At 43.1% G+C, this 24,601-nt stretch overlaps 1 protein-coding gene across 1 annotated transcript in view; it reads right to left on the reverse strand.

The window, feature by feature from the left end:
• CACNA2D3 (calcium voltage-gated channel auxiliary subunit alpha2delta 3) overlaps window positions 1-24,601 on the reverse strand; it is an 877,278-nt gene that overhangs the window by 165,965 nt on the left and 686,712 nt on the right. The window contains exons 21-24 of the mRNA XM_030205518.1: window positions 19,153-19,192; window positions 18,896-18,993; window positions 14,418-14,511; window positions 10,339-10,434 (exon numbers count right to left, since the gene is read on the reverse strand). Coding sequence (XP_030061378.1) covers window positions 10,339-10,434; window positions 14,418-14,511; window positions 18,896-18,993; window positions 19,153-19,192 — 328 coding nt within the window. The remainder of the gene's footprint in view (window positions 1-10,338; window positions 10,435-14,417; window positions 14,512-18,895; window positions 18,994-19,152; window positions 19,193-24,601) is intronic.

Below are 24,601 nucleotides of genomic sequence, written 5' to 3' on the forward strand. Positions count from 1 at the left end.
CCGACACAAAACGGGAGATGGGCGTCCTTCTCGCAGGGTCGCCCAAATCAGCATCATCAAAAGCCGATTTTGGCTGTCCTCAACTGCTTTCCGTTGTGGGGACGACCAAAGTTCACGGGGGCGTGTCGGCAGTGTAGTGAAAGCGGGACTGGGGCATGCTTAGGGGATGGGCGTCCTCGGCCGATAATGGAAAAAAGAAGGGCATCCCTGACGAACACTTGGGCGACTTTACTTGGTACATTTTTTTTCACAGCCAAACATCAAAAAGGTGCTCGAACTGACCAAATGACCACCGGAGGGAATAGGGGATCACCTCCCCTTACTCCCCAGTGGTCAATAACCCCCTCCCACCACAAAAAAAGAACTTTAAAAACTTTTTTAACAGCCTGTATGCAAGCCTCAAATGTCATACCCAGCTCCCTGACAGCAGTATGCAGGTCCCTGGAGCAGTTGTTAGTGGGTGCAGTGTACTTCAGGCAGGTGGACCCAGGCCCTTTCCCCCCTACCTATTACACTTGTGGTGGTAAATGTGAGCCCTCCAAAACCCATCAGAAACCCACTGTACCCACATGTAGGTGCCCCCCTTCATCCCTAAGGGCTATGGTAGTGGTGTATAGTTGTGGGGAGTGGGTTTTGGGGGGGGGGGCTCAGCACCTAAGGTAATGGAGCTATGCACCTGGGACCTTTTTCTGAAGTCCACTGCAGTGCCCCCTAGGTTGCCCGGTTGGTGTCCTGGCATGTCAGGGGGACCAGTGCACTACGAATGCTGGTTCCTCCCACAACCAAATGGCTTGGATTTGGTCGTTTTTGAGACGGGAATCTTCGGTTTCCATTATCGCCGAAAACCGTGGACGACCATCTCAAAAACAACCTCAGGACTACCATCTCTAAGGCCAACCTAAATTTCATGATTTGGGCGTCCCCGACCATATTATCGAAATGAAAGATGGACGCCCATCTTGTTTCAATAAGACGGGTTGCCCCGCCCCTTTATGGGGCCATCCTGCGAGGATGCCCTCATGAAAACTTGGGCGCCCTGTTCGATTATGCCCCTCCATGTGAGTTAGGAATTTACAGGGTGAGTTTTATACTGCCCACATTTGTGAAAAGAATGTGCATATGTTTTATAATCTGGGTTGGGACACATTTTCAAAGCTGAAGTACATGAAGATCATTTCAGGAAAATTACGCAGACACAGTTTTCCCTGCTTTTGGTGTGCATAACGTTTATGCATTCAAATGTGCACTAAGGTGGCAATTCTATAAATTGGCACCCTAAATTAGGCTTCACATAAATGCCAAGATTAGTGCCAGTTGTAGAATGGGGCTTAGGAATGCCTAAGTTGTTATAGAATATAAATCACATTGCTATACTGAAATATAGACAATATGTCCAATATTCAGCCCACAGAAGGAAGACCAGCTAAGTCCTGTGATCATCGTTGAGCCCAGATATGCCAGGCTATTTCTTGTGACTGGCATTGAATATCCAGTTTTTGTGGGGCCGGCTTAAACTTAACTTGCAAAGTTAATATTCAGCACTGGCTAGTTAAGTTTATAGCGGCCAAAGATAGGACTGCTATTTAGGTGGCCCGCTTTGGTGAACTGCTGAATATTCACATCTAGCCGTTATAGCTGGTTAGCTGCTAAGATGCTAAACGTTAATATTCAGCAGAGATAACCAGCTATCTTGCACTGAATATTAGCGCCTAGCCAGATAAGTGTTATTTAAAAGTCGTCCAAAACTGTATGTGCAAATTTAAGCACATTTCTAATTTGTGTGCGCAATTTAATAGAATAATGAGCCAGTTAGTGCCAATAATTGGCTTTTAACAAGCAATTATTGGCACTAATTAGATTTCTTTAGCACTATTGCATATAAATTTAGACGTGGGATCTGCACCTAAAATTTACATGTGGTCCAAAAAAGGGGGGTGAGGAAATGGGAAGATCATGGGTATTTGGGGGCAGAACAGGGGCGTGGTTTGAGTTAGGTGTGCAATTACAGAATATGGGTGTTCCATGTTAAAATTTAAAGCCTTTCTTCCCAAGAGGCATCTTTCGCAACCTGGTACAATCGATGACGTTGAGTCATCTAGATTATTGCAATGCGCTGTATGCTGGTTGTAAAGAGTATATCATCAAGAAACTTCAGACAGTCCAGAACACCGCAGCTAAACTCATATTTGGAAAGTCAAAATAGGAAAGTGCAAAACCCCTAAGAGAGAAGCTCCACTGGCTCCCAGTTAAGGAACGTTCTGTTTTCAAAGTTTGCACTCTGGTTCATAAGGTCATTCATGGAAACGTTCCGGCATACATGTCAGACCTTATTGATTTACCACCCAGGAGCGCTAAAAGATCAGCACGCACATTCCTGGGACTTCACTTCCCTAGCTGTAAAGGGCTAAAATACAAACTAGTACATGCGTCCTGCTTTTCCTACATTGGCGCACAGCTGTGGAATGCATTGCCACGTCATTTGAAAACTATTGATGACCTAATTAACTTTCGTAAATCACTAAAACCTTTCTTTTTAACAAGACTTACCATAATGATCAACAATAGGAACTCTAACACATCACCAATTACTTGATATCTAATTGTTTTCTGATATGTTTTTTGAAATGATTATATCCATTATGTTACACCTGTTCTTTATGTAACCAATTGTTTATCTACTCTTGATTGTCGCTTGCTATGATGTATTATTGTAAGCCACATTGAGTCTGCAAATAGGTGGAAAAATGTGGGATACAAATGCAACAAACAAACAAATTAATTAATTAATTACAGAATATGGGTGTTCCATGTTAAATGTAGGCATGGCCATTTGCACCATGTTTTCATTGGTGCAAATGGTGGTGCCTAAATTTATGTTCGACCTCTCCACTTAAGCTTTTATTCTATAAACCGCAACAAATTTTACCCTTTTAAGCAGGTATTTTTTTAAAGCACCATACATAAAATCTAGTCCTATATCAACTCAATGGCACATAAGTGGGCGCACCTAAGTATGCCATGCCACATAGGCAACTTAAATTATTGTATAAGTTCCATGTATTGCGTGATGAAACATCCAAGACACACTCATATTCCACTCACACATTAATACCCCATGCAGCTGTGTGCTAAAGAATGTAAGCACACACTTATAGAATAGTTTCTAGCATTTACATGCATAACTGACGATTATCAACGCCAATCACATGCATCAGCCATAGTATTCTATAAATATGTGCCTGTTATTGGTATCTAACTTTAGAATTGCCCTTATTAGCATAAAAATAGTCCTGCAAGAAAGTGACTTCTCTTGCAGTATTTGTTCATAGTCTGTAAATGATCTTCAGGACTGAGTCTTCGAGGGTAAGAATGGGAAAACCTCTCATCTCATTCTTGTTTGCACTTATTTTATCAAGGGGCCCTTTTACAAAGGAGCATAAGGACCTACACACATCCAGGGTGCGCCAAATCAGCATTACCGCCCTGCTACCACGCGCCCAGGGAGGTAATTCAGAATTTGGCGTGCGCTGAAAACAGGTGGTAGAAAATATTTTCTATTCTCTACTGCGTGACACTTACCCAGTGATAAAAGGCAGTGGGCACTCACCGCATGCCTACTGCCCGGGTAGCATGTGAGAGCTTACTGCTAAGTCAATGGGTGGTGGTAAATGGACGCGTGCTGGTTTTTATTTTGCCATACATCCATTTTTGGGCCCCTTAAAAAAGGCCCTTTTTCCAGGATCTGGCAAAAACTGGCCCAGCACATGCACAAAGACACGCTTGTACTGCCGCAGGCCACTTTTTGCCGCGGCTTAATAAAAAGGCCCCTTAATTTATTTTGGTTTTCCATTTTAGCCACACAACAAAATAGCACATACTTAATGTATGGCACGTATTCAAATTGGCTCTGGCTGCAAATAGTCTGACAGTATTTTTATTACTGCGTTTGGTGGTACGAAAGTAACAAGGGGTCTCTCCTGTCCTGTGAAGAGCCTTCATCGGGCTCACAGATGCAATGAGCATAGAAGGGCTCAAAGGGTTGAAGAGGGTTGGGAAGAGAGCCTGTGATGGTTTTTATTAAAAAAATTCACAGCATAGGTGGGTATAATTTAAATTAAAAAAAAAGGAGTGAAAATAATCCTTCATTTTCCTTTTGCTGCACTTTGAAAATGAGATGAAATAAAAGCAGATCCCCACTGATTTATGAAGGCTTTTCTCCTATTTTCTCTCTACAGAGAATAGTTTCATAAATCAGGTTCCTTGTAATTCCATGCAGTAGACAGCATCAATCATCTGTTTCCATGGCCTGAAGCTTTTTGTATCAGTTGCTGCAGTCAATTGATTCATCGCTAGTTTTCTTGCTCATTGTGTGGCATCACCTGCAATGCATTGTGGGAATATAGCACGGCAGGAATTCTGGATAGTCAACCTTCCTATTCTCATTCCAGTGCTTTTTAAACAGCAAGCTTTTTATCCAGTGAAAAATCAGAAATTATCAAAAATATCACACAGCCCCAAAACAGTTGATATGGACTTTTTTTTTAAATGTTTTTGGGCTTGACAGTATGTGAAAGTTCCATTTAAGAATGGATTTTTTTGTTTGTTTCAATAATTATTTTATTTTTCACCAAAAGTCAGAATAGCAAACCACTTAACATCACAAATACAGAGCTATGTAAATAGCAAAACTTAAACATATTTTTGCCAGTGAGGATACCCTTGTTCAAACTGCTTTACAACAAAATCATCTTAAAGTTAACATCCATACTGAACAGTTACACATTTCCTCCCCACCACCATTCACCCCCAACCAACAACCCCCCTCCCCCCATAACATCTCAACATAACTAAGCCAACATTGGAATCTTTTCTTGTAATTTATCCCATCCACCCTTATGAGTCCAGAATCAGTCCCTTCTCTGAGCTGTTAACCACTCCATCAGGAACAAATGCTGTAGTCTCTCTGTCCACATTGTCTTTGTAGGTGTCACAGTGGTCTTCCAGCATGCAGCAATCAAGCACTTCGCTGCAGCCAGGCCCCAACACTGCAGTCTGTCTTGCCACCAATTTAGACCTTCCCCATATAGCCCTAACAAACATACTTGCGGGGACTGAGGTAGCTCAAGCTGAATCATAGCTGAGGTAGCACCAATAACCTCTGACCAAAAAGAGGATATTAAGTCACACTCCCACCACAAATGCAAAAAAGTACCACACTCATACATCTCCAACACATATCAGACGCCTGGGGAAACATCCGCTGAATATGATCAGGTGTATAATACCATCTAGTAAGAACTTTATATGCATTTTCTTGCACAAGGACACACACAGAGGTTCAGTGCACTCCACAACAAATCTTCTCCCACTCTGAGACTGTAATGTTAGATCCCAAATCATGCTCCCAAGCAAGCATGAACTTATGTTTGGACCACTCCCAACCCCTCATAAATGTGTAGATCACCGATATAGGCCTAGGAGTCTTTTTCAACAGAAGCCAGAGATTCTCCAAATATTCCCCCTTACTAGGGTCCTCCCGCATCCAGCCCTGTTGCATTACAAAATGTCTAAGTTGCATATATGGCAAAAAAAATCCCCCTTCGGGCAGCCATAGTTATCCTGAAGATGTTCAAAAGAGGCCAGGACTCCCCCGATAAAGGCATCTCAAAACTGAGACAGCCCCAGAGTGGCCCAATGATTAAATATACTTCCCCGACAACCTGCTAAAAATTTGGCCTCCCAACTGATAACCGCTAAGGTAGCGATCCGATTCAGCTGACCCCATCTCTTATTAACCTCAACCCATATCCCCCCCAAATGTTTCAAAAAGGGATTTGTAACCACTCTTAACCACTCACCCCCCTCTTGGGAGTTCCAGAGTAATGTTACCAATGGTTTTCCAGAGAGAATATCTTGTTCCAGGAGCACCACTGACTTATCCCGACATATTTCCCAGTCAAGAATCACCCTCAATTGTGCTGCCACTCTAAATTCGGCACTGCTCTACCCCCCTGTTCCAGAGCCCCCCACAACACTCTCCGAGACAGACGAGGTCTTTTCCCTTCCCATATAAAATTAGAGATAGTGGACTGTAAACGACGTAACAATTTTCTTGGTATGGATACCAGCAAGGTCTGAAATAGAAAAAGGAGTCGCGGCAGGATATTCATTTTCACCACACTGCGTAATCTGTCCTCTTCTCTAGAGATAGTGACCCCTAATATCTCACTCTTATTCATATTAATCTTTAATCCTGAGACATAGCCAAAATCTCGAAAGATCTGTAAAATAATTGGCAGAGTGAGTCCCGGGTCTTTAATATATAGCAGAACATCATCCTCAAATAGAGCCACTCTGTGTTCTGCCCCTCTTACCAGGGAATCCTCGAACATCCGGGTGATCCCGAATATAGATAGCCAACGGCTCCATATACATAGCAAACAACAAGGGTGACAATGGGCACCCTTGGCGGGTACCCCTTTCAATGTTGAAAAAAGATGTATACTTATTATTAATATGAAGACAAGCCTGAGGGTTAGTATAAAAAGCTGAAATCCAAGCTCTAAAATTTTCTCCTAATCCCATATGCCTCATCACCTCCTGCAAGAAAAGCCAATCCACCCGATCAAAAGCCTTCTCCGCATCTAAGGCCAAAAAGGCTACCTGATGTTTACTCTGCTGAGCCGCCCACAAAAGGTGTAAAGTGCAGCGAATGTTATCTCCTACTGTTCTATGCAGTACAAACCCTGATTGATCTATATGAATGAGTTGCAGTAAAACTCTGCTCAATCTATTAGCTAAAACCTTAGCTAAAATTTTTACATCAACGTTGAGAAGAGAGATGGGTCTATAAGCCCCACATGTAGTGGGGTCCTTCCCAGGTTTTGGCAAAACCGTAATGCCTGCGCCCACCATAGACCCCGGCAATGATTTCCCTTCCAAAACCCCATTGCCCACTCTAACCAGTAGGTCACCCACTTCTCCCTTAAAGAGTTTATAAAACCGGCCCAGAAACTCATCTAAACCATTTTTCAGGTGCCTAATGACACTCTCTGCTTCCCCCAGTCGGATAGCTTCCCCCAACTGTTTTCTCTCTGAAACCATAACTTGCAGGAGAGTAATCCTGTCCAAAAAACCCTTGATATCATCACAGGAAGACAACTCATCCGCCTTATATAATTCTTTATAATAACGGAGAAAGCAGGCTTGAATGTCAGAGCCAGTATAACACCATTCACCTGCCTGACCTCGAATTATTTGTACATTTTGTACATTAATATTAATTCTCCTGCCCCGAAAATATCTAGCCAACCTCGTCCCAGATTTATTAGCAAACTCAAAAAATCCTTGCTTGAGTTTAGACTGAAAAAACTCCACCTCCGCCATCTGCAGTTGGGTAAGTGCTTTCTGCACCCGGCAAAGTTCATTCCAAACCCCTGGGTCTTGATTCCTCTTATGTTTACTCTCCAGCTCAACAAGACGGCACCTCAGAAATAGATTCTGTGCACCCCTCTCCCTTTTCCTCCTAGATCCCCACTTACACCAGTAATAGTTTTATCATACTTCATTTCTAAGGGGTCCTTTTACTATGGTGTGCCGAAAAATGGGCTGCGCTAGGGTAGGCATGTGTTTTGAGTGCGTGCAGATCCATTTCTCAGCGCACCCATAAAAAAGGCCTTTTTAACATTTTTCTGCCACGCATCAGAAAATAAAAATTATTTTCTGGCACACGTAGCGAACGCATGTCAAAAATGAAATTACTGCAAAGGCCACGCGGTAGCCAGGCGGTAACTCCAAATTGACACGTGTTGGGTGTGTGTAGGTGCCTACATGGCTTAGTAAAATGGCTCCTAAATCTCTAAGGATTATCCCGTCACCTGAACAAGCATATAGTACGAGTAAATAATGTTTCAATTGCAAAACCTCAGGCATCTATCAAATCATTTCTTCAAGAAGCAACCACATACTCTAGAGGAGTATATTTATATTCCACATAATTCAATTTATATTAGTACTTTTCTGTCATAAAGCATCTATTTCCTACTCCATGTTAAGGGTTTGTACTTATAAGCATTAACTGCTAAGCTTAACCCATGGTAGTGGCAAAAATAGTGCAGTAACAGTTGGTGGCATTCCCAGCACTTTACAGATGGTAGCCCTGTTACTACAGTAAAATGATAGCCACTACTGCGCATAACAAGACAGCTACTAATGCAGAGTGTAGTTAGCTACACCTCTGGAGGCACACCAAACCGTTCCGAATTATCTGCTACTTTAGTAGGTAACACAATAACAACCCTGACAGTAACTGCAAGGCCCACTTTTAAAGGTAATAAATATAAATACATCAAAACATAGAAAAGAAAATAAGATGATACCCTTTTTATTGGACTAACAATACATCTAAAAGGAAATTTTAGGCAATCTAGAAAGGTAAGACCTTTGAAGTCAAATTGATGAAATATTTTGACACCCACCAGACAGGACTTGACTTAAAAATCTGGGCTTTCTATCCCACTATCTATATATATAAAACTCACCCTCAACATTCTATTGGCTGCTGACGTCACTGAAGCCAAGGTTCGTATGTTCGAAGTTCTGAAGCCTCGAAAATCACAGTCTCTGGGCCCTGCCCTCACGTCAAACGTTATGACGTTGAGGGCGGAGGCGGAGCAATTCACCGCCCTTGCGTCAAACGTTATGACGTTGAGGGCAGAGGCGGAGCAATCACCCACATCAACGACGGGTGGGGAGGGGGCCACAGGAAAGCCTTGCTAGCGCCCGTTTCATTGGCTCCAGAAACGGGCCTTTTTTTACTAGTAAACCATAAAATGCTACTGCTTTGTCACTCTCTTATCTGCCATACATCTCTATCTGTCTCTCAGTCACCCAGCTCTCCCTGTTTCTCACCTAGCCTACCCCTCCCTTTTCCTGTGAGACTGTGATTAGAATGCCTCTATGTTTCAATTTATATTCTGATATTTGTCAACATTTGCTTAACTCCAATCTGAAGAAGAAGGGTTACCTTCGAAAGCTAATCAAATCAATTCCTGTATACCGCCAATATCCCCTTTCCAGGGTTCAGTGCGGTTTACATTCTAGGTGCGACAAAAGCCGATAATGTTAGTGTGAGGTATGAGAACAATTACAGACCATTGGTGTAATGTATGAGACCAGACCCATTATAGGAAAGGATAATGGATGATTCTAGGAGGTAGAAGTCAATGGATTATTATGAAGCAGTCTTTGGGATGAGAAAGGTTTTTAGCCTCTTCCTGAAGCTAAGGTAGCTGTTTTCTGTTCTGATGGTAATAGGCAAAGAGTTCCATATTGTAACTCCAAATACAGGGAATAGAGAGCTGAAAATCTTCTGATTTTGAATTGTCTTTTGAAATGGTGATGCTAGCATCAATTGTTCTTTCAGTCTGTTAGACTGGACCAAACATAGTGAAGTGGTTTTAGTCAGCAGTTCAGAGGTGAAACCCTGTAAGATTTGAAAAACTAAACAAGCAGCTTTGTTAAGATGAGTTGAAACACTAGTATATCTATTCAATTTGTAAATTAGTCTAGCAGTTGTATTCTATATGATTTGCATTTTTTTATATTGAAATTTAATACCAAGAAATAGAACATTACAGTAATCCAAGTGAGGTAGGATTAACATTTGGACTAGTAGTGCAAAGGCTTTTTGGTTGAAGAATGATCTGACTAGACATAGCTGTCTCATTTTGAATAATGTTTTCTTCCATAGCTGGTTAATATGGGAAGAGAAGGTGAGTGAAGAATGAAGCAAGACCCTTAAGTACTCTGGTTTCAGACTCGACTGTAAAGATTTGACCATTGGATAAAGGTACTGATAATAGGACCTCAGCTCCCTGATTTCGGAACCACAGGACCTTGTATTTTTTGCACATTCAATTAAGATGTATGAAGTCCAGTAAAAAAAGGTATCATCTTTTCTACGTTTGGTTTATTTCTATTTATTATCTTATCCACTCTGAGATGGAATTACAACTCAGTATTAAATATAATATCAAGCTATTAAAGCCCTAGTATTTTCTGGTTATATCTAGCCTCACTAATTTAAATTATATGTGGGGGGGAGACAGGTGCGTCGGAGGAAGGAAAAAAGAGATGGATGGTTCAATACATGAATGACTTCAGTGCTAATCTGTGCTCTGAAAATGAATGCAGGGGCCATAACATTGATTTAACTCAAACAAGTTGACCCAGCCACAACACCTTGCACAGCACCTGATATCGAGCTGCTCTTAGATATTACACTGATTTGCGTTATTGCCTTTTCTATCACATCTGCTGAAAAACTAGATTACTTACAGATTGGTCAGTTGTTCTCGACCCACAAATAGATTCACACGAGACAGACCTGTTCGAGTTCCAAGGAAAGCGACTTCCACTCCCTTGTCAGAATTTCTGAAACAGCACAACACATCAAATGAGAAATTCTAGATAGTAAATACACCGCACAGGGCTTCATTGGCCTGACAATACCTTTTTCTGACATTTCAATGGGTTACAGAAAGGTCTGAGCACTTCTTTGCTAAGGATATACATTTACCAATGGCGGTTGTGGTGAATGACAAGTCATTCTTTTCCTGCAAGTGACTAATTACCCTGCAAAGCCTTTGAGATGAGCTATTTTAATGGTCCTGTAATGTAATTAAATGCAGGAAACCAACCATATAATGAAGCAGTGCAATGGCAGTGATTTTGCAATTCTCTCCAAACAATATCATGATATTTTAAAAATTATTATTATTTTAATTATTAGGATTCTTTTACTGCCTTTTTGAAGAAATTTACCTAAGTGTAGAGCGAGAATACGCCTGAAAATTACAGCATTAAAAATATTCAAATAGCAGTACGCGTGGAACAGCATTTTAGAAAGGGCGTCCAACTCAGAAAAAGAATAGCCAAGTCATTATCTCTCATATGGACGTCCATTTGTCATGTATTTCAGAATAGGCTATAGGTTGGCAGATTCTGTTCTAAAATAAAGAAATGGATGTCCATGTGCTGGTGACGTCCAGCATGAACATCCATTTTACAAACTGAAACGTCCAGACTATGAATGTGGCAAAACAAAGGACATTGATGTCTGTGTGGCAAGATAAGAATGTCCACAGAGATCTATGAGGAGAAGTAGCCTACAGAAGTGGGCTGAGAACCCGAGGACCCCAGTTGAAATCTCAGTGTATTTCTTTGTGATTTTTTAAAAAAAACTGCAAGCCCTTCAAGGACAGAAAAAAAAATCTGCTGAGTTCCTTTTTAGTCCCTCCGAGCACCTTTCTGTAACCTGGATGTGCTGGGATACCAGGTCTAAAAAAAAAATAAAGTCCATCTTTTGACCATCTTTTTCTCTTCTAAAATCAAAGTTGGATGTCCATATTTTGATCCCTCCATAGTCCTGGCCAAAACATGCCCAGACCTTACCCCTTTGCCATAAAGATGTACTATAGTTTTTGACTTCCACATCGCAGCTTTATAAAATCACGATTTGGATGTCTAAATGCTGGTTTTCAGTCATACAAAACATGAATAGAGTTTCTAAAATAAGAGTCAATATGATGTGGAGGGGCATTTTCGATATGATGTCTAAGTCCGACTTTGGACGTTTTGCAAAAAACGTTCAAAATCTGAACAGGAAAGAAGTTAATTTTCAAAACAGAAAAGCATCTATCTTTTTTTTTTTTTCAAAAATACTGTTTTGAACAAGGTTTTGTGATTTGGACGTTTTGCTTTTTGGTCAATTTTCGAAAAAAAAAAAAAAAAATATCCAAGTGCAAACACACAAAATCAAGCCATCAGGATGTGGGTAGACCAGCATTTTTAGTAGACTGGTCCCCCCTGACAATCCCAGGAAAACAATAGGGCACCCTAGGGGGCACTGCAGTGGACTTCATAAAATGCTCCAGGTACACATCTCACCGTTGCTCCCTTACCTTGTCTGCTGAGCCCTCCCAAAACCACCCAAACCCACTACCCCCAACTGTACACCACTACCATAGCCCTTACAGGTGAAGGGGGCACAAATATGTGGGTACAGTGGGTTTCTGCTGAGTTTTGGAGGGCTCACAGTTTCCTCCACAAGTGTAACAGGTAGGGGGAGGTAGAAGCAGCAGCATAGCCAGGTTCAGCCAGGACTTCCACCGGCACACATTTTCAGTGCTACACAACGAAAAAAAATAGGCGTCGGTGCCAGCAGAAGTCCGTTTAGGGGAGCAGCCACTCCCCTAGCTACGCCACTGGGTAGAATCCTGGGTCCACCTGTCTGCAGTGCACTGCACCACTACTACACTGACCTGCATGCTGTTGTAATGGACCCGAGTATAACATCTGAGGCTGCCATAGAGGCTGACAAGTAATATTTTAATCACATTTTTGGGGGGGTGGGAGTGGGTTAGTGGCCACTGGGGGAGTAGGGGGGAGGTCATCTCTGATTCCCTCCAGTGGTCACCTGGTCATTTGGAGCACCGTTTTATGCCTTATTAGTTATAAAAATAGGTCTAGCTCAAAATGTCTCAGTTTTTAGTCCTGGATGGTTTTGTTTTGTTCCATTATGGCTGAAAAGCGTCCAAGGGTTAGGAACGCCCAGATCCCACCCTTAACACACCCCTGACACACCCCCTTGTGATCTGAATGCACTTCTGATGAACTTCATAGAAAAACGTCTAGAAATTGGTTTTGAAAATACCAATTTGGACATATTTGTGAGAAAAAACGTCCAAATGCAGCTTTATGCCACTTTTTAGATGTTCTTTTTTGAAAATGAGTCCACTAGCATCTTACTTACAATGTCAACCCAAAACACTTTAAAATATCTTCATAGACAGCATAGGGGTAAGTGTTGGTGCAACATATAGACAAATAGATAGAATAACAGGAACCGGAAATTGGTTTGATTTGTTTTAAACTAAAATATATTTTTTACATAAAATATAACCATACAGTGCTAAACTGTACAGTCTCAACATGTATATGGCTGAAACCTTCAGTGCATATTGTAACTAGGATGCTTGCTGGATGTATGTTGTTAGCAAACCTAAATGACATCATTATCTATTGTCCTAGACTAAAATTGCATTTAAATTAAAATTAATCAACACATCTGATTTAGCTTTGATATTTGGAATTTGCATAATTGTTTTATTGACAAACTAAGAGGCCCTTTTACAAAGACGTGTTAAAAAGTGACCTGCATTACTCTTAGCGAGTGATTTTCCTTTGCGCTCAGGCCACCTCTTAGTGCGTCTGCCAAAAAAGCTGAATTTCTATTTACAGCAATAACGGCCAGGCGCTAAGTCCAAACTTAGCGCCTGACCATTTACTGCATGAGCCCTTACCGCTTCCTAAGGGCTGTCATGCTAATTCTGTGGTAACTGCGCAGCGTGCAGCAATGTGGCCATGCTGCTAATTACTGCCGGGAATGCCCCCTGTGGTAGAAAATAGAAAATTATTTTCTAGCAAGGGAAACTGCACATCGGGGGCATAGCCAGACAGCAGATTTTGGGTGGGCCTAGGCAAGAAGTAGGTGGGCACCAAATGGATACAGAAAGTGAAAGTGCCTTGGTGCTTTTTAGCTTTTACTACATGAGACGTGGGGTAAGGAATAATATATTGTAGAGGAATATATTCGAGTTATTCCCCAAGTTTTCCACGTCATCACTGTGACCCCTGACGCAGGTGCTAGTCACCGAAACACGGCCCGTGTCGGGTCTTTTTGTCAAGGCTCATTCATTAAAGAACTGTGTTCCATTTTTAAAGGCCCGTGGTGCTGTTTTTTTTGTTTGGACTTTAGTTTGTACTTCGTTCCCTCTCTTTTGTTATATTCATAGTATTGTGGAGAGCAGCATTTTCATTACCATGTGCTACTGCTGGATGGGCCTGAGCCCTAAGTGGGTGGGCCCCGGCTCACCCAGGCCCACCTGTGGCTACGCCACTGCTGCACATGCCAACTTTTGAACTACCGCTTGGCTCCTGCGCTACTCCAGTGGTTGGGCCAATTTGCTGCCCCCTACCGCACCTTTATAAAAATTTATTTATTTATTTATTTATTGCATTTGTATCCCACATTATCCCATCTCTTTGCAGGCTCAATGTGGCTTACAATTCATCATGGATACTGGAACTAGAAGGGAATATACATTTGGTTTTACAGAGGGTTTTGGGTTATATGATAGTATTAAAGCAAAAGATAGTATAAAACACTTCTGGCCCCTAAACCTAATTTAAGTAGAAAACAAATAGAAAAGGTTCTCCAAGAAGTTGCATAAAACAGATACTTGACCCGAATGGAAGTATGAGAATCAAATTCAGTCCTTCCACATGGATTCTATAATACTAATTTCATAATATCTAGATATATCTATGGCAACTGTGTATCACTATCCACTTACTCTGATTTGTTTAGAACTAGACTGGTCCAATATGCTTCTATAGGTGCACTCACAACAGCATCAAATAGTACCTCTTGAATCAACTCCTTATCACCTAATACAGCATAAGAAAATTATACAGAAAATGCACATTAATAATGAAATATTGGGCCTAACAGTATAAAAGTCTCTTTACCACAAGATATCAAATCAGATGCAAAAGAAAACAGATAAACTGGTATGTGGGAGTCAGACACAGTGCAATTTTTCTAGCAAAAAAGGTGCCGGTACTCAAATGCCAGGCCACTCTTCAGGGGTGGGGTGATCACTCAGGGACTCACCCCACAATAGCCAGGACTCCTGCAACCAGTCACAGAATCTATGACAGGGTAGAATTGGTGTGTAGAGCCTGAGCTCTTTCATTAAAACCTGGGGTCTATGGGTCAATTTTAGCAGACACTGGAAAAGGTGCCGGAGGTAGATCTTTTGTTTATTTGAAAAATTCTAAAATGTATAACCCGCACTATCCTGCAGTTATAGGTGAATATCCGGCTTATTTTCGAAGGAGAAGGGCGGCCATCTTCCGACACAAATCGGGAGATGGGCGACTTTCTACTAAGGGCACCCAAATCGACATAATCAAAAGCCGATTTTGGGTAGCTTCAACTGCTTTCCGTCGCAGGGATGGCCAAAGTTCAAGGGGGCATGTCGGCAGTGTACCGAAGGTGGTACTGGGGTGTGGTTAAGAGCATCCTCGGCCGATAATGGAAAAAAAAGGGCGGCCCTGATGAGCATGTGGCCAACTTTACTTGGTCCATTTTTGTTCACGACCAAGCCTTGAAAAGGTGCCTGAACTGACCAGATGACCACCGGAGGGAATTGGGGACCACCTCCCCTTACTCCCCCCCAGTGGTCACCAACCCCCTCCCATCCCAAAAAAAAATTTTAAAAAACATTTTTTTGCTAGCCTCTATGCCAGCCTCAAATGTCATACCCAGCTCCATCACAGCACTATGCAGGTCCCTGGAGCAGTTTTTAGTGGATACTGCAGTGCACTTCAGGCAGGCGGACCCAGGCCCATCCCCCCCTACCTGTTACACTTGTGGTGGTAAATGAGAGCCCTCCAAAACCCACCCGAAACCCACTGTACCCACATCTATGTGCCCCCCCCCCATTACCCTTTAAGAGCTATGGTAGTGTTGTACAGTTGTGGGGAGTGGGTTTGGGGGGGGGGCTCAGCACCCAAGGTAAGGGAGCTATGCACTTGGGATCAATTTGTGAAGTCCACTGCAGTGCCCCCTAGGGTGCCTGGTTGGTGTCCTGGCATGTGAGGGGGGCCAGTGCACTACAAATGCTGACTCCTCCCATGACCAAATGGCTTGGATCTGGCCGGGTTTGAGATGGCCGCCCTTAGTTTCCAATATACGCGAAAACCGAGGTCGGCCATCTCTAAGGTCGACCCAAATGTTGAGATTTGGCCTTTCCCGACCGTATTATCGAAGCGAAAAATGGCCGCCCATCTTGTTTTGATAATACGGTCTGGGATGCCGCTTTACTGGGCCGTCCTTAGAGATGGGCGCCCCCGTTCGATTATGCCCCTCCACGTGGATCATTGGTCCAACCCAGCATGGCACTTTGGGGCTCTTTTATTAAAGGGTGCTAAGCCCTTAATGCGGGGTTAACATGCTGGAACAGACTACCACATAAACACATTAATGCATTGTATGATATTTTGTAAAACTATTTTTGGGAGTGGGGTATGGCATGGGTGGGGAATGGGTGTGTGTGCACTAGCCAGTTAGCACATTCTGATTAGAATGCGTTAATTGATCCTCCTAAATAAGAGGCACTAAGGGCTCCTTTTCTGAAGCTGCGGCAAAAGGGGGCTTACGCTGGCATCAGCGTGTGTTTTTGACACGTGCCGAGGCCCCCCTTTTACCGCAGCGGGTAAAAGGCGGGTCTTTGTTTTGTTTCAGGAAATGGCCATGCAGCAAGTGAAGCACTTGCTTGTGTGGACCTTTCGGGGGGGGGGGGGGGGGGGGGGGCACTTACCGCCACCCATTGAGGTGGCAGTAAGGACTTCTTGCACTAACCTGGCAGTAACCGAGCAGTGTGCTGGGGTGGAAAGTACAGCTGGCTTCTGCGGTAGCCTAGCGGTACTTTCCTTTTAACGAGTGGTAAGCGAGTGTTGGGCTTACCGCTGCTTTGTAAAAGGACCCCTAATTGCTCCTGCATTAAGCCAACCTGGCACTACCGCTGGCCCACCGTGCCACCCCAGCACATGCTATTACTGCAGCGACCGGAAATATTTTTTATTTTTAGTGCAGGGTGAGTGCAGGAGACCTTACCGCCTCCTAAAGAAGTGGTAAGGGCTTCCCCAGGAAATGGACCATGAGACAAGTTTGTACTTGCAGTCATTTTGTTTTTCTTAAAAAATAAAAACGTTGCAGTAAAAGGGGCTTCAAGCAAGCGGCAAAGCCAAATGCTGATGATACCACAGGGCCCCTTTGACTTCAGCTTTTTTCAGGTCTTTCACACTACTGACAATATTAATGCACAAAGTAACAAAATTTGTAAATGAACTATACAATGCAAGAAGAAATAAAAATTGTAAAAGGGAGAAAAAGACCTTAGAATTTGTTTGCGGACTTATATCAATCTTGAATTTATAATATCAACAGACTCCCTTATAATCATTGGCCAAAAATCTCCTGCCAAAATTTTATTTACAACACAAAATCTTTTCCATTATTTTTATCTTTTATCAAAACAGACTCTGAAAAAATCAATTTGAAGAAGAATATGTTCACATGCACTTATCTGAACAAATCCCGACAGGGCTCCCGTTTCACTATAACTTCATCAGGGGAATTTGTGTGCCCAGAACTATCTTCTTTCTGGTTTACTCACTGCTTTAGGGTCCTAGTCACTGCCCAAGGGGTTTTGGCCTGTGCGTGACTTTAAAGCAATGAAGACTGTTTTGATAAAAGATAAAAATAATGAAAAAGATCTTGTGTTGATAAATAAAAAATTGATGGGAGATTTTTGGCTAATGATTATAAGGGACTCTGTTGAGACTATAAATTCAAGATTGATATAAGTCCGCAGATAAATTCTGAGATCTTTTCCTCTCTTTTACAATTTATATTTCTTTCTGCATGTATAGTTCATTTACAAATTTTGTTAGTTTGTAGCTGTTACCAGCTTTGAATGAATCCCTGTGCTGGCATTGGCGCTTGTTTTTCATATGCGCTGCGGCCCCACATTTACCACAGTGGGTAAAAGGGACATCTCTCCTGCAGGAAATGGCCATGCAGCAAGTAAAGCACTTGCCATGTGACTATTTTGGGGGGAAGCCCTTACTGCCATTCATTGAGGTAGCAGTAAGGGCTCCCACACTAACCCAGCGGTAACCAGGCAGTGATTACCGCCGGGTATACTCTGGCGCTACAAAAATAAATATATTTTTGTAGCACCACATATGACAGCACGCTAGGGGTGGGAGCAGGGGCGTAGCCAGACTTCGGCGGGAGGGGGGCCCAGAGCACGAGCTGAGGGGGCACATTTTAGCCCCCCCCCCCCGGCGCCGCTGCCACCCACCCCCTGCCACTGCCGACCCCGCCGCCACCACCAACTTTGCCTCCCCCTGCCGACGACCTTCTCAACCCCCCCCCCCCACCATCGCCTGCCTTTGCTGGCAGGAGACCCCAACCCCCACCAGCCGAGGTCCTCTTCTTCCCGCAAAAGGCTTCCTTCTGTTTCTGATGTCCTGCACGTATCATACTCACAGAACGAAGCCTTGCAGATCAGTTGATCTGCAAGGCTTCGTTCTGTGAGTCTGATGTCCTGCATGTTGTACGCCTATCTCCATCTCTACCTGTTTTCAAATCTATGCTGAAAACCCACCTTTTCACCACTGCTTTTGGCTCCTAGCCACTACTCAATTCCCCTATCCTTGTTCCTTCTCACCCAGTACTTTCCTCGCCCTTAATTGTTTTGTCTGCCTGTATTTTTAGATTGTAAGCTCTATCGAGCAGGGACTGTCTCTCTGTGTCAGGTGTTCAGCGCTGCGTGCGCCTGGTAGCGCTATACAAATGTTAATAATAATAATAATAAAGGAAGCCTTTTGCGGGAAGAAGAGGACCTTGGCTGGCAGGGGTTTGGGTTCCCCGCCAGCAAAGGCAGGCGATGATGGGAGGGGGGGGGGTCGAGAGGGTCGTCGGCAGGGGGGTCCAGGGCCAAATCTACGGGGGCCCAGGAAACCCTGGCCCCACGTAGCTACACCACTGGGTGGGAGGTACCACTGGGCTGCTGCAGTAGCCCAGTGGTACTTCCTGTTTAGCGAGCAGTAAGCCCACGTCAGGCTTACCGCCGCTTAGTAAAAGGGGCCTTTTATAATTAGCCTCCACATTAAAATGAAATACACTTAAGCATATCAGAAAATTCAGCCTATCACAGCATTTATATGTTTCAAATATTTCATATCTGCAGCTACTCACAGAGAAGGGATGGCTTTTTTCCTGCAAGGTAGAGTTTGATGGCTTCCAGCTGAGTCATGTGACGATGCTCAGGATGCAGGTCAATGTTGCAATATGTCCTACAAAAAAAGGCATTTGCCATGGCTCAGAAGCACTATGATTTGCAAATTGAATTTGTTTTGCTTGTGATTTTTTGAAGTGTTTGAAGCTACAAAGAGCTGAACAACATCATAAGAGAGAGAAACATTTTCCAGTTTGTTGCATTCTTTAGATCTTACCATTCATCTGCCAAAGACACATGCTCTAAGTCATGCAAACCTGTGAGGAGAAAAAATAGCATTAAGTGAACAGGGATCAGCTATTTATCAAAGCTTTCCCACACATGCACTTCTTTTTTTTGCTTGTGAAAGACAATAAAAGAATATATAGCACAAAGTCTCATGCACAGAGAATAATGTACCTTGTATACATGCTGAAGGATTGAACTCAACTGAACGAGGAAAATCCACAGATTGAAATGGAAAAAAAAAAAAGCAGAATTCTTCTGGAAAGAAAAAAACACTGGGTATATGATTTTCATGAAGAACTGTGTTGGGATTTAGATTATAAACTTGGACTTGGGGTGAGGGAGCAGAAGGGAACCAGAATCCTACAGTTTATTTTATAGTACATAGGGTCTAATTTACTAGGGGTCCTTTTACTAAGGTGTACTGAAAAATGGCCTGCGGTAGTGTAGTCATGGGTTTGGGGCGTGCGCAGATCCATTTTTCAGTGCGCCTGCAAAAAAATGCCTTTTAAAATTTTTGACGAAAATGGACGTGCAGTCAAATAAAAATTGGCGCCTGTCCATTTTGGGTCTGAGACCTTGCCGCCAGCCATTGACTTAGCGGCAAAGTCTCTTGCGTTAACCATGCGGTAATCACCTACATACTTCAAGTCAGAGTTACCACCCAATTTTCACCGTGTGCCAAAAATGAAATTACCGCATGGGCCACACGGTAGCCAGGCGGTAACTCCGAATTGGCACACGTTGGGCACGTGTAGGTGACTACGGGGCTAAGTAAAAGGGTCCCTGAGGTCTTTCTTCCATTTTGTGTCTACTGGAAACTACCTTGATGTATCAGCTGCATAAGTGTTACACTAGGAACAAGCACCATGCAAAAGTTTACTATATCACATCATTTGTTTTTAGAAAATACTAATATTAGCAGAGCAAAACTTTCTTACCATTCATAACTAAGAGGGGAAGATGTCATCTCATGGTTAGAATACCCAGTAGTTTTTTCTAGCAAAAAAGGTGCTGGTACACAAATGCCAGGCCACCCTTCAGGGGTGGGGTGATCACTGAGGGACCCACCCCACAATAGCCATGCCCCCTGCAACCAGTCACAGAATCATTGACAAGGCAGAATTGTTGTGCAGAGCCTGAGCTCTTTCATTAAAACTTGGGGACCATGGGTCAATTTTAGCAGACAATGGAAAAGGTGCTGGTACTCAGTACCCCCAAGTACCCCCTCAAAAAGGCCCTGAGAATACCTGACTACAGTGTAGGAAAAGTCATCAGTTTGAGACTCATCTCTGCCACTAGTGTGTGTGTCCCGTGTATGTGACCTTGGGCAAGTCACAATCTCCCTGATCCTCCAAGATCCAGATGAAAACAAGGGGCCTGATATTTAAAAAGATATAAAATGGCCAGGAGAAGCTCCTGTTTAAATTATCTGTCCGGGGATAACCGGGGTATATTCAGTGGCACTTATTCGGATAATGCTGGCTGTGAATGCCCGGTTTGCACCCAATATGAGACTGGATATTTGGAAGGGGGGATTGCTCACGGGATGGAGTCAGCACTTGGCTGGTGAAGTACTGATATTCAGAACTCAATTGGCCAAGGTAACCACATAAACAGGATGACATAAAAGTCAGCCCTACCTTTATGTGGTTCATCAAAGCCAATTATGAGTTGATTAATCGGCTATGTTTTTGCTGGCCCCGAAGCCTGGACATGGGTCAACATTGAATTTCCGGGGATAATGCTAGCAGTGGTCAGCAAAATACTGACCGTAGCAGGCTGAATGTAGTCCTCAAAGTGTCTGTCTTGACATAGATTTCCCAGCTGACAAGTTAAATCACCAGAACTAAACCTGATCAGTTTGTACTGCCTGTAGTGCATTAAACTGAACTGAGACCCAAACAATATTAAACAAATTCTCAATACTACATGAATCACAATCAGGATTTCGATCCAACCACAGCACCAAAACAGTAATAATCACTCTCCTAACCAAATTCAAACAAGCAGTTGCAACCGGTAACAGTGTACTCCTCCTACAATTCTACATGTCCAGCACGTTCGACATGGTAAACCATAAAATACTACTAAACACCCTAGAATACTTCGGGATTAGAGGAAATGTACTTAGTTGGAACGAAGGCTTCCTAACCGCAAGAACATACCAAGTGATAGCAAAACTCGAATACATCATCACCATGGAAACCAGAATATGGAGTACCCCAAGGTTCACTGCTTTCACCGACCCTTTTCAATCTAATGATGACACCTCTAGCCAAATCACTATCCAGCCAAGGCCTTAATCCCTACATCTATGCAGACAATGTCACAATCTACATTCCGTTCAAACATGACCCATCAGAAATCACAAATGAAATCAATTACAGCCTCCAAATCATGAACTCATGGGCGGATGCATTTCAATTAAAACTCAACGCAGAAAAACACAGTGCCTTATCCTCTCATCACAATATAACACAAACAGACCCACCACTATAAACACCCCAAACTACACCCTTCCTGTTTCAGACAGCCTGAAAATTCTCGGAGTTACAAATTACTAAAAATACAACTAAGAAAATGTTCCACTCAATGTGGAAACTAAAAAGAGTAAAACCTTTCTTGCCAAGGGAAATATTCCGTAACACTTAGATTACTGTAATGCAATCTATGCCGGATGCAAAGAACAAATCACCAAGAAACTCCAAACTGCCCAAAACACAGCAGCCAGCCTCATATTTGGCAAAATGAAATATGAAAGTGCCAAACCCCGAAGAGAAAAGCTACACTGGCTCCCACTTAAAGAACGTATCACGTTCAAAATTTGCACCCTGGTTCATAAAATCATTCAAGGCGAGGCCCCGGTCTACATGTCAGACCTCATAGACTTACTAACTAGAAATACAAAAAGGTCAGCACGCACATTCCTGAATCTCCACTACCCCAGTTGCAAAGGACTAAAATATAAATCAACATATGCATCCAGCTTCTACTATCAAACGTCATAAAAACAATGCACGACCTAACAAACTTCTGGAAATCACTAAAAACCAACCTGTTCAAAAAGGCATACCACAATGATCCATCCTAAATACCAGACAACGAAACATATACTAGACCTGGATATAACCGAACTTGTTATACTTGATTGCTTCACCTACTGTCACCAAAGATACTCTAATGCAATTCCACTTTATTTCACACTCCGGATTAGAACTCTCTCTACTTAACTGATTAACTCACTTGTCACTTATGAACTCTAATGCAATACCACTTTATATTTCTCACTCCGGAAATGGCGATCGCCATTACGGCATAATGTAAGCCACATTGAGCCTGCAAATAGGTGGGAAAATGTGGGATACAAATGCAACAAATAAATAAATAAATAAAAATATGGAGGACAGAGTGTCACAGTCATGTAAAATAGTGGTTTTGAAACTGGTCTTGGAGTACCACCCAGCTGGTGTGCTTTTCAGGATATCCACAATGAGCATAGCTGGTGCAAGAGTATTAATCAGCCTTGCACTTCTGACCATTAAGGGCCAGATGCACTAAACTTAACGAGCCCACAACTTGCGTTTTAAACTGGTTCCAGCCAGTTTAAAACGCAAGTAGTTTACCGGGGGCACGCACTAAGGGCATTTTCCCTGCCACGGTAGCAGGCAACGAAAACAGAATGCAAATTATTCAAAAGCTATTATAATGAGCTGCACTACCGTTGTAGCCCATTATAATGAGATGCACTACCGTTTTTCCAATTCCCTTACCGTAGGAACCCTAACGGGAGGTCTGCACCTCTTGTTAGGGCTCCTGTGAGGGAATCTGAAAGGAAAAGGGCCCCCCAAAAAAGGTAAAAAAGAAAAAAAAAGCAGTGAGCGCATGTGAGGGGTGTCCTTTACGGACGTACTCTCCCTTCGCTTGTGAGAGACGTCTTTTTTTTCGCCGTTTTTCGCTCTGCCGTTTTTTTCCCCTTTCTATTTTGTCTTCGCCACGCCACTTACCCCTCCACAGCAAAAGTTTTCTATTTTCCTGGTTGCCGGAGAATCAGGACATCCCTTTCGATTATGCACCTCTTCCTGGTCTCTTCAGCCAATCAGAGCGCGTTTCGCTGACAACAGCCAGCTAAACCCGCTTTGATTGGCTGAAGAGACCAGGAAGAGGTGCATAATCGAAAGGGACGTCCTGATTCTCCAACTGGCAACCAAGGAAAATAGTGAATGCAAGTGAGCTACAACGAGTAGCTCATTTGCATTCCCTATCGTTGATGCATTCCCGTTCCCTACCGATTCATTATGGAATCGGTAGATAACGGGAATTACCAACGACTTTAGTGCATCTGGCTCTAAGTGTCAGGGTCTAAGCCCCCCGCTGAGATTTGGATAACTAAAGTTAACAATTATAATTATGCAAACACCATAGATTCCACAACAGTACTGTTATGATTGGGGTCTGAACCCCTCTCAAACTTACCTCTTTCCTGAGGGTCAGCTTCTTAGCTGGCTTCTGTTTCTTTTCTCTTCCCTTTCTGAGCTGGCTCTGTCTCTCTGTGCTGGCAGCTTCCAGCAGCATGGGGCTAATTGTCTCTTCACTGCAGCTGTGGGTGTAGTCTGAGTTGCTCTAACTCTCTTTGGGTGTACTGGCTTCAAGTGTTTCACGGTTTTGCATTGGTGTGGGTTGGGCCTCTCTGGGTCAGTGTGCTTTTGCCTAGGTCTAGGGAGTGTGACATCATCAGGGAGGGCCTTGATAAGGAAGTGGTGTTGTTTCCTTCAGGGCCTTTGCAACAGTTGTGTTTGCTTTAGGTAGGGTGGTGCAGTGTGCACTTCTGACATTGTGTCTAGGGTCCCTGCTTGCTTTTGCTAAGGTCCAGGTTAGTGTTAGTGCACTGTGCACTGGTGTCTATGTGTTTAGCTTTCCTGCTTTTCCCTTTGGTTCCCCTGCTTTTCCCTCTTGGTTTTGGAAGCATTGCTATGTGTATGGCTTTGGAAGCTCTGTTGCTATTAGAAGTACTCCTGGGTTTGGTGTTGTTAGGAACACTGCAGAGTTTGCTGTTAGAAGTACTTCTGGTGTTTGTGCTATTGGGAGCATTGCAGTATTTGCTGTTGGTGTTTGGTGATTTAGAATCACTTTTGGCTTATGTGTTAGCTTCACTGCTTTTTCCTTGTGGCTCCCCTGTCTTCCCTTTTAGTGCTAGGAGCTCTTCTGGTTGCTTGCCAGAGTAGTGCTTAGGAAGCACCTTGTTAGTTGTATCTAGCTTGCTAGAGCAGTGCTTAGGTAGCTGGTTAGTTCTGTGTTTAGCTTATTAGTGTAAGCTCTGCTTGTAGCTTGGTGCTTAGTAGCACCTGTGTTAGCTTTGTGTTTAGTTCCCTGCTCTGTTAGTCTAGGGCTGAGGAAGTCCCTTTCTTGAGCAGGGATTAGGAGCTCCTGTTTAGTATAGG

This window comes from Microcaecilia unicolor, chromosome 6, assembly GCF_901765095.1.
Source record: "Microcaecilia unicolor chromosome 6, aMicUni1.1, whole genome shotgun sequence".
Classification (NCBI taxonomy): Eukaryota; Metazoa; Chordata; class Amphibia; order Gymnophiona; family Siphonopidae; genus Microcaecilia; species Microcaecilia unicolor.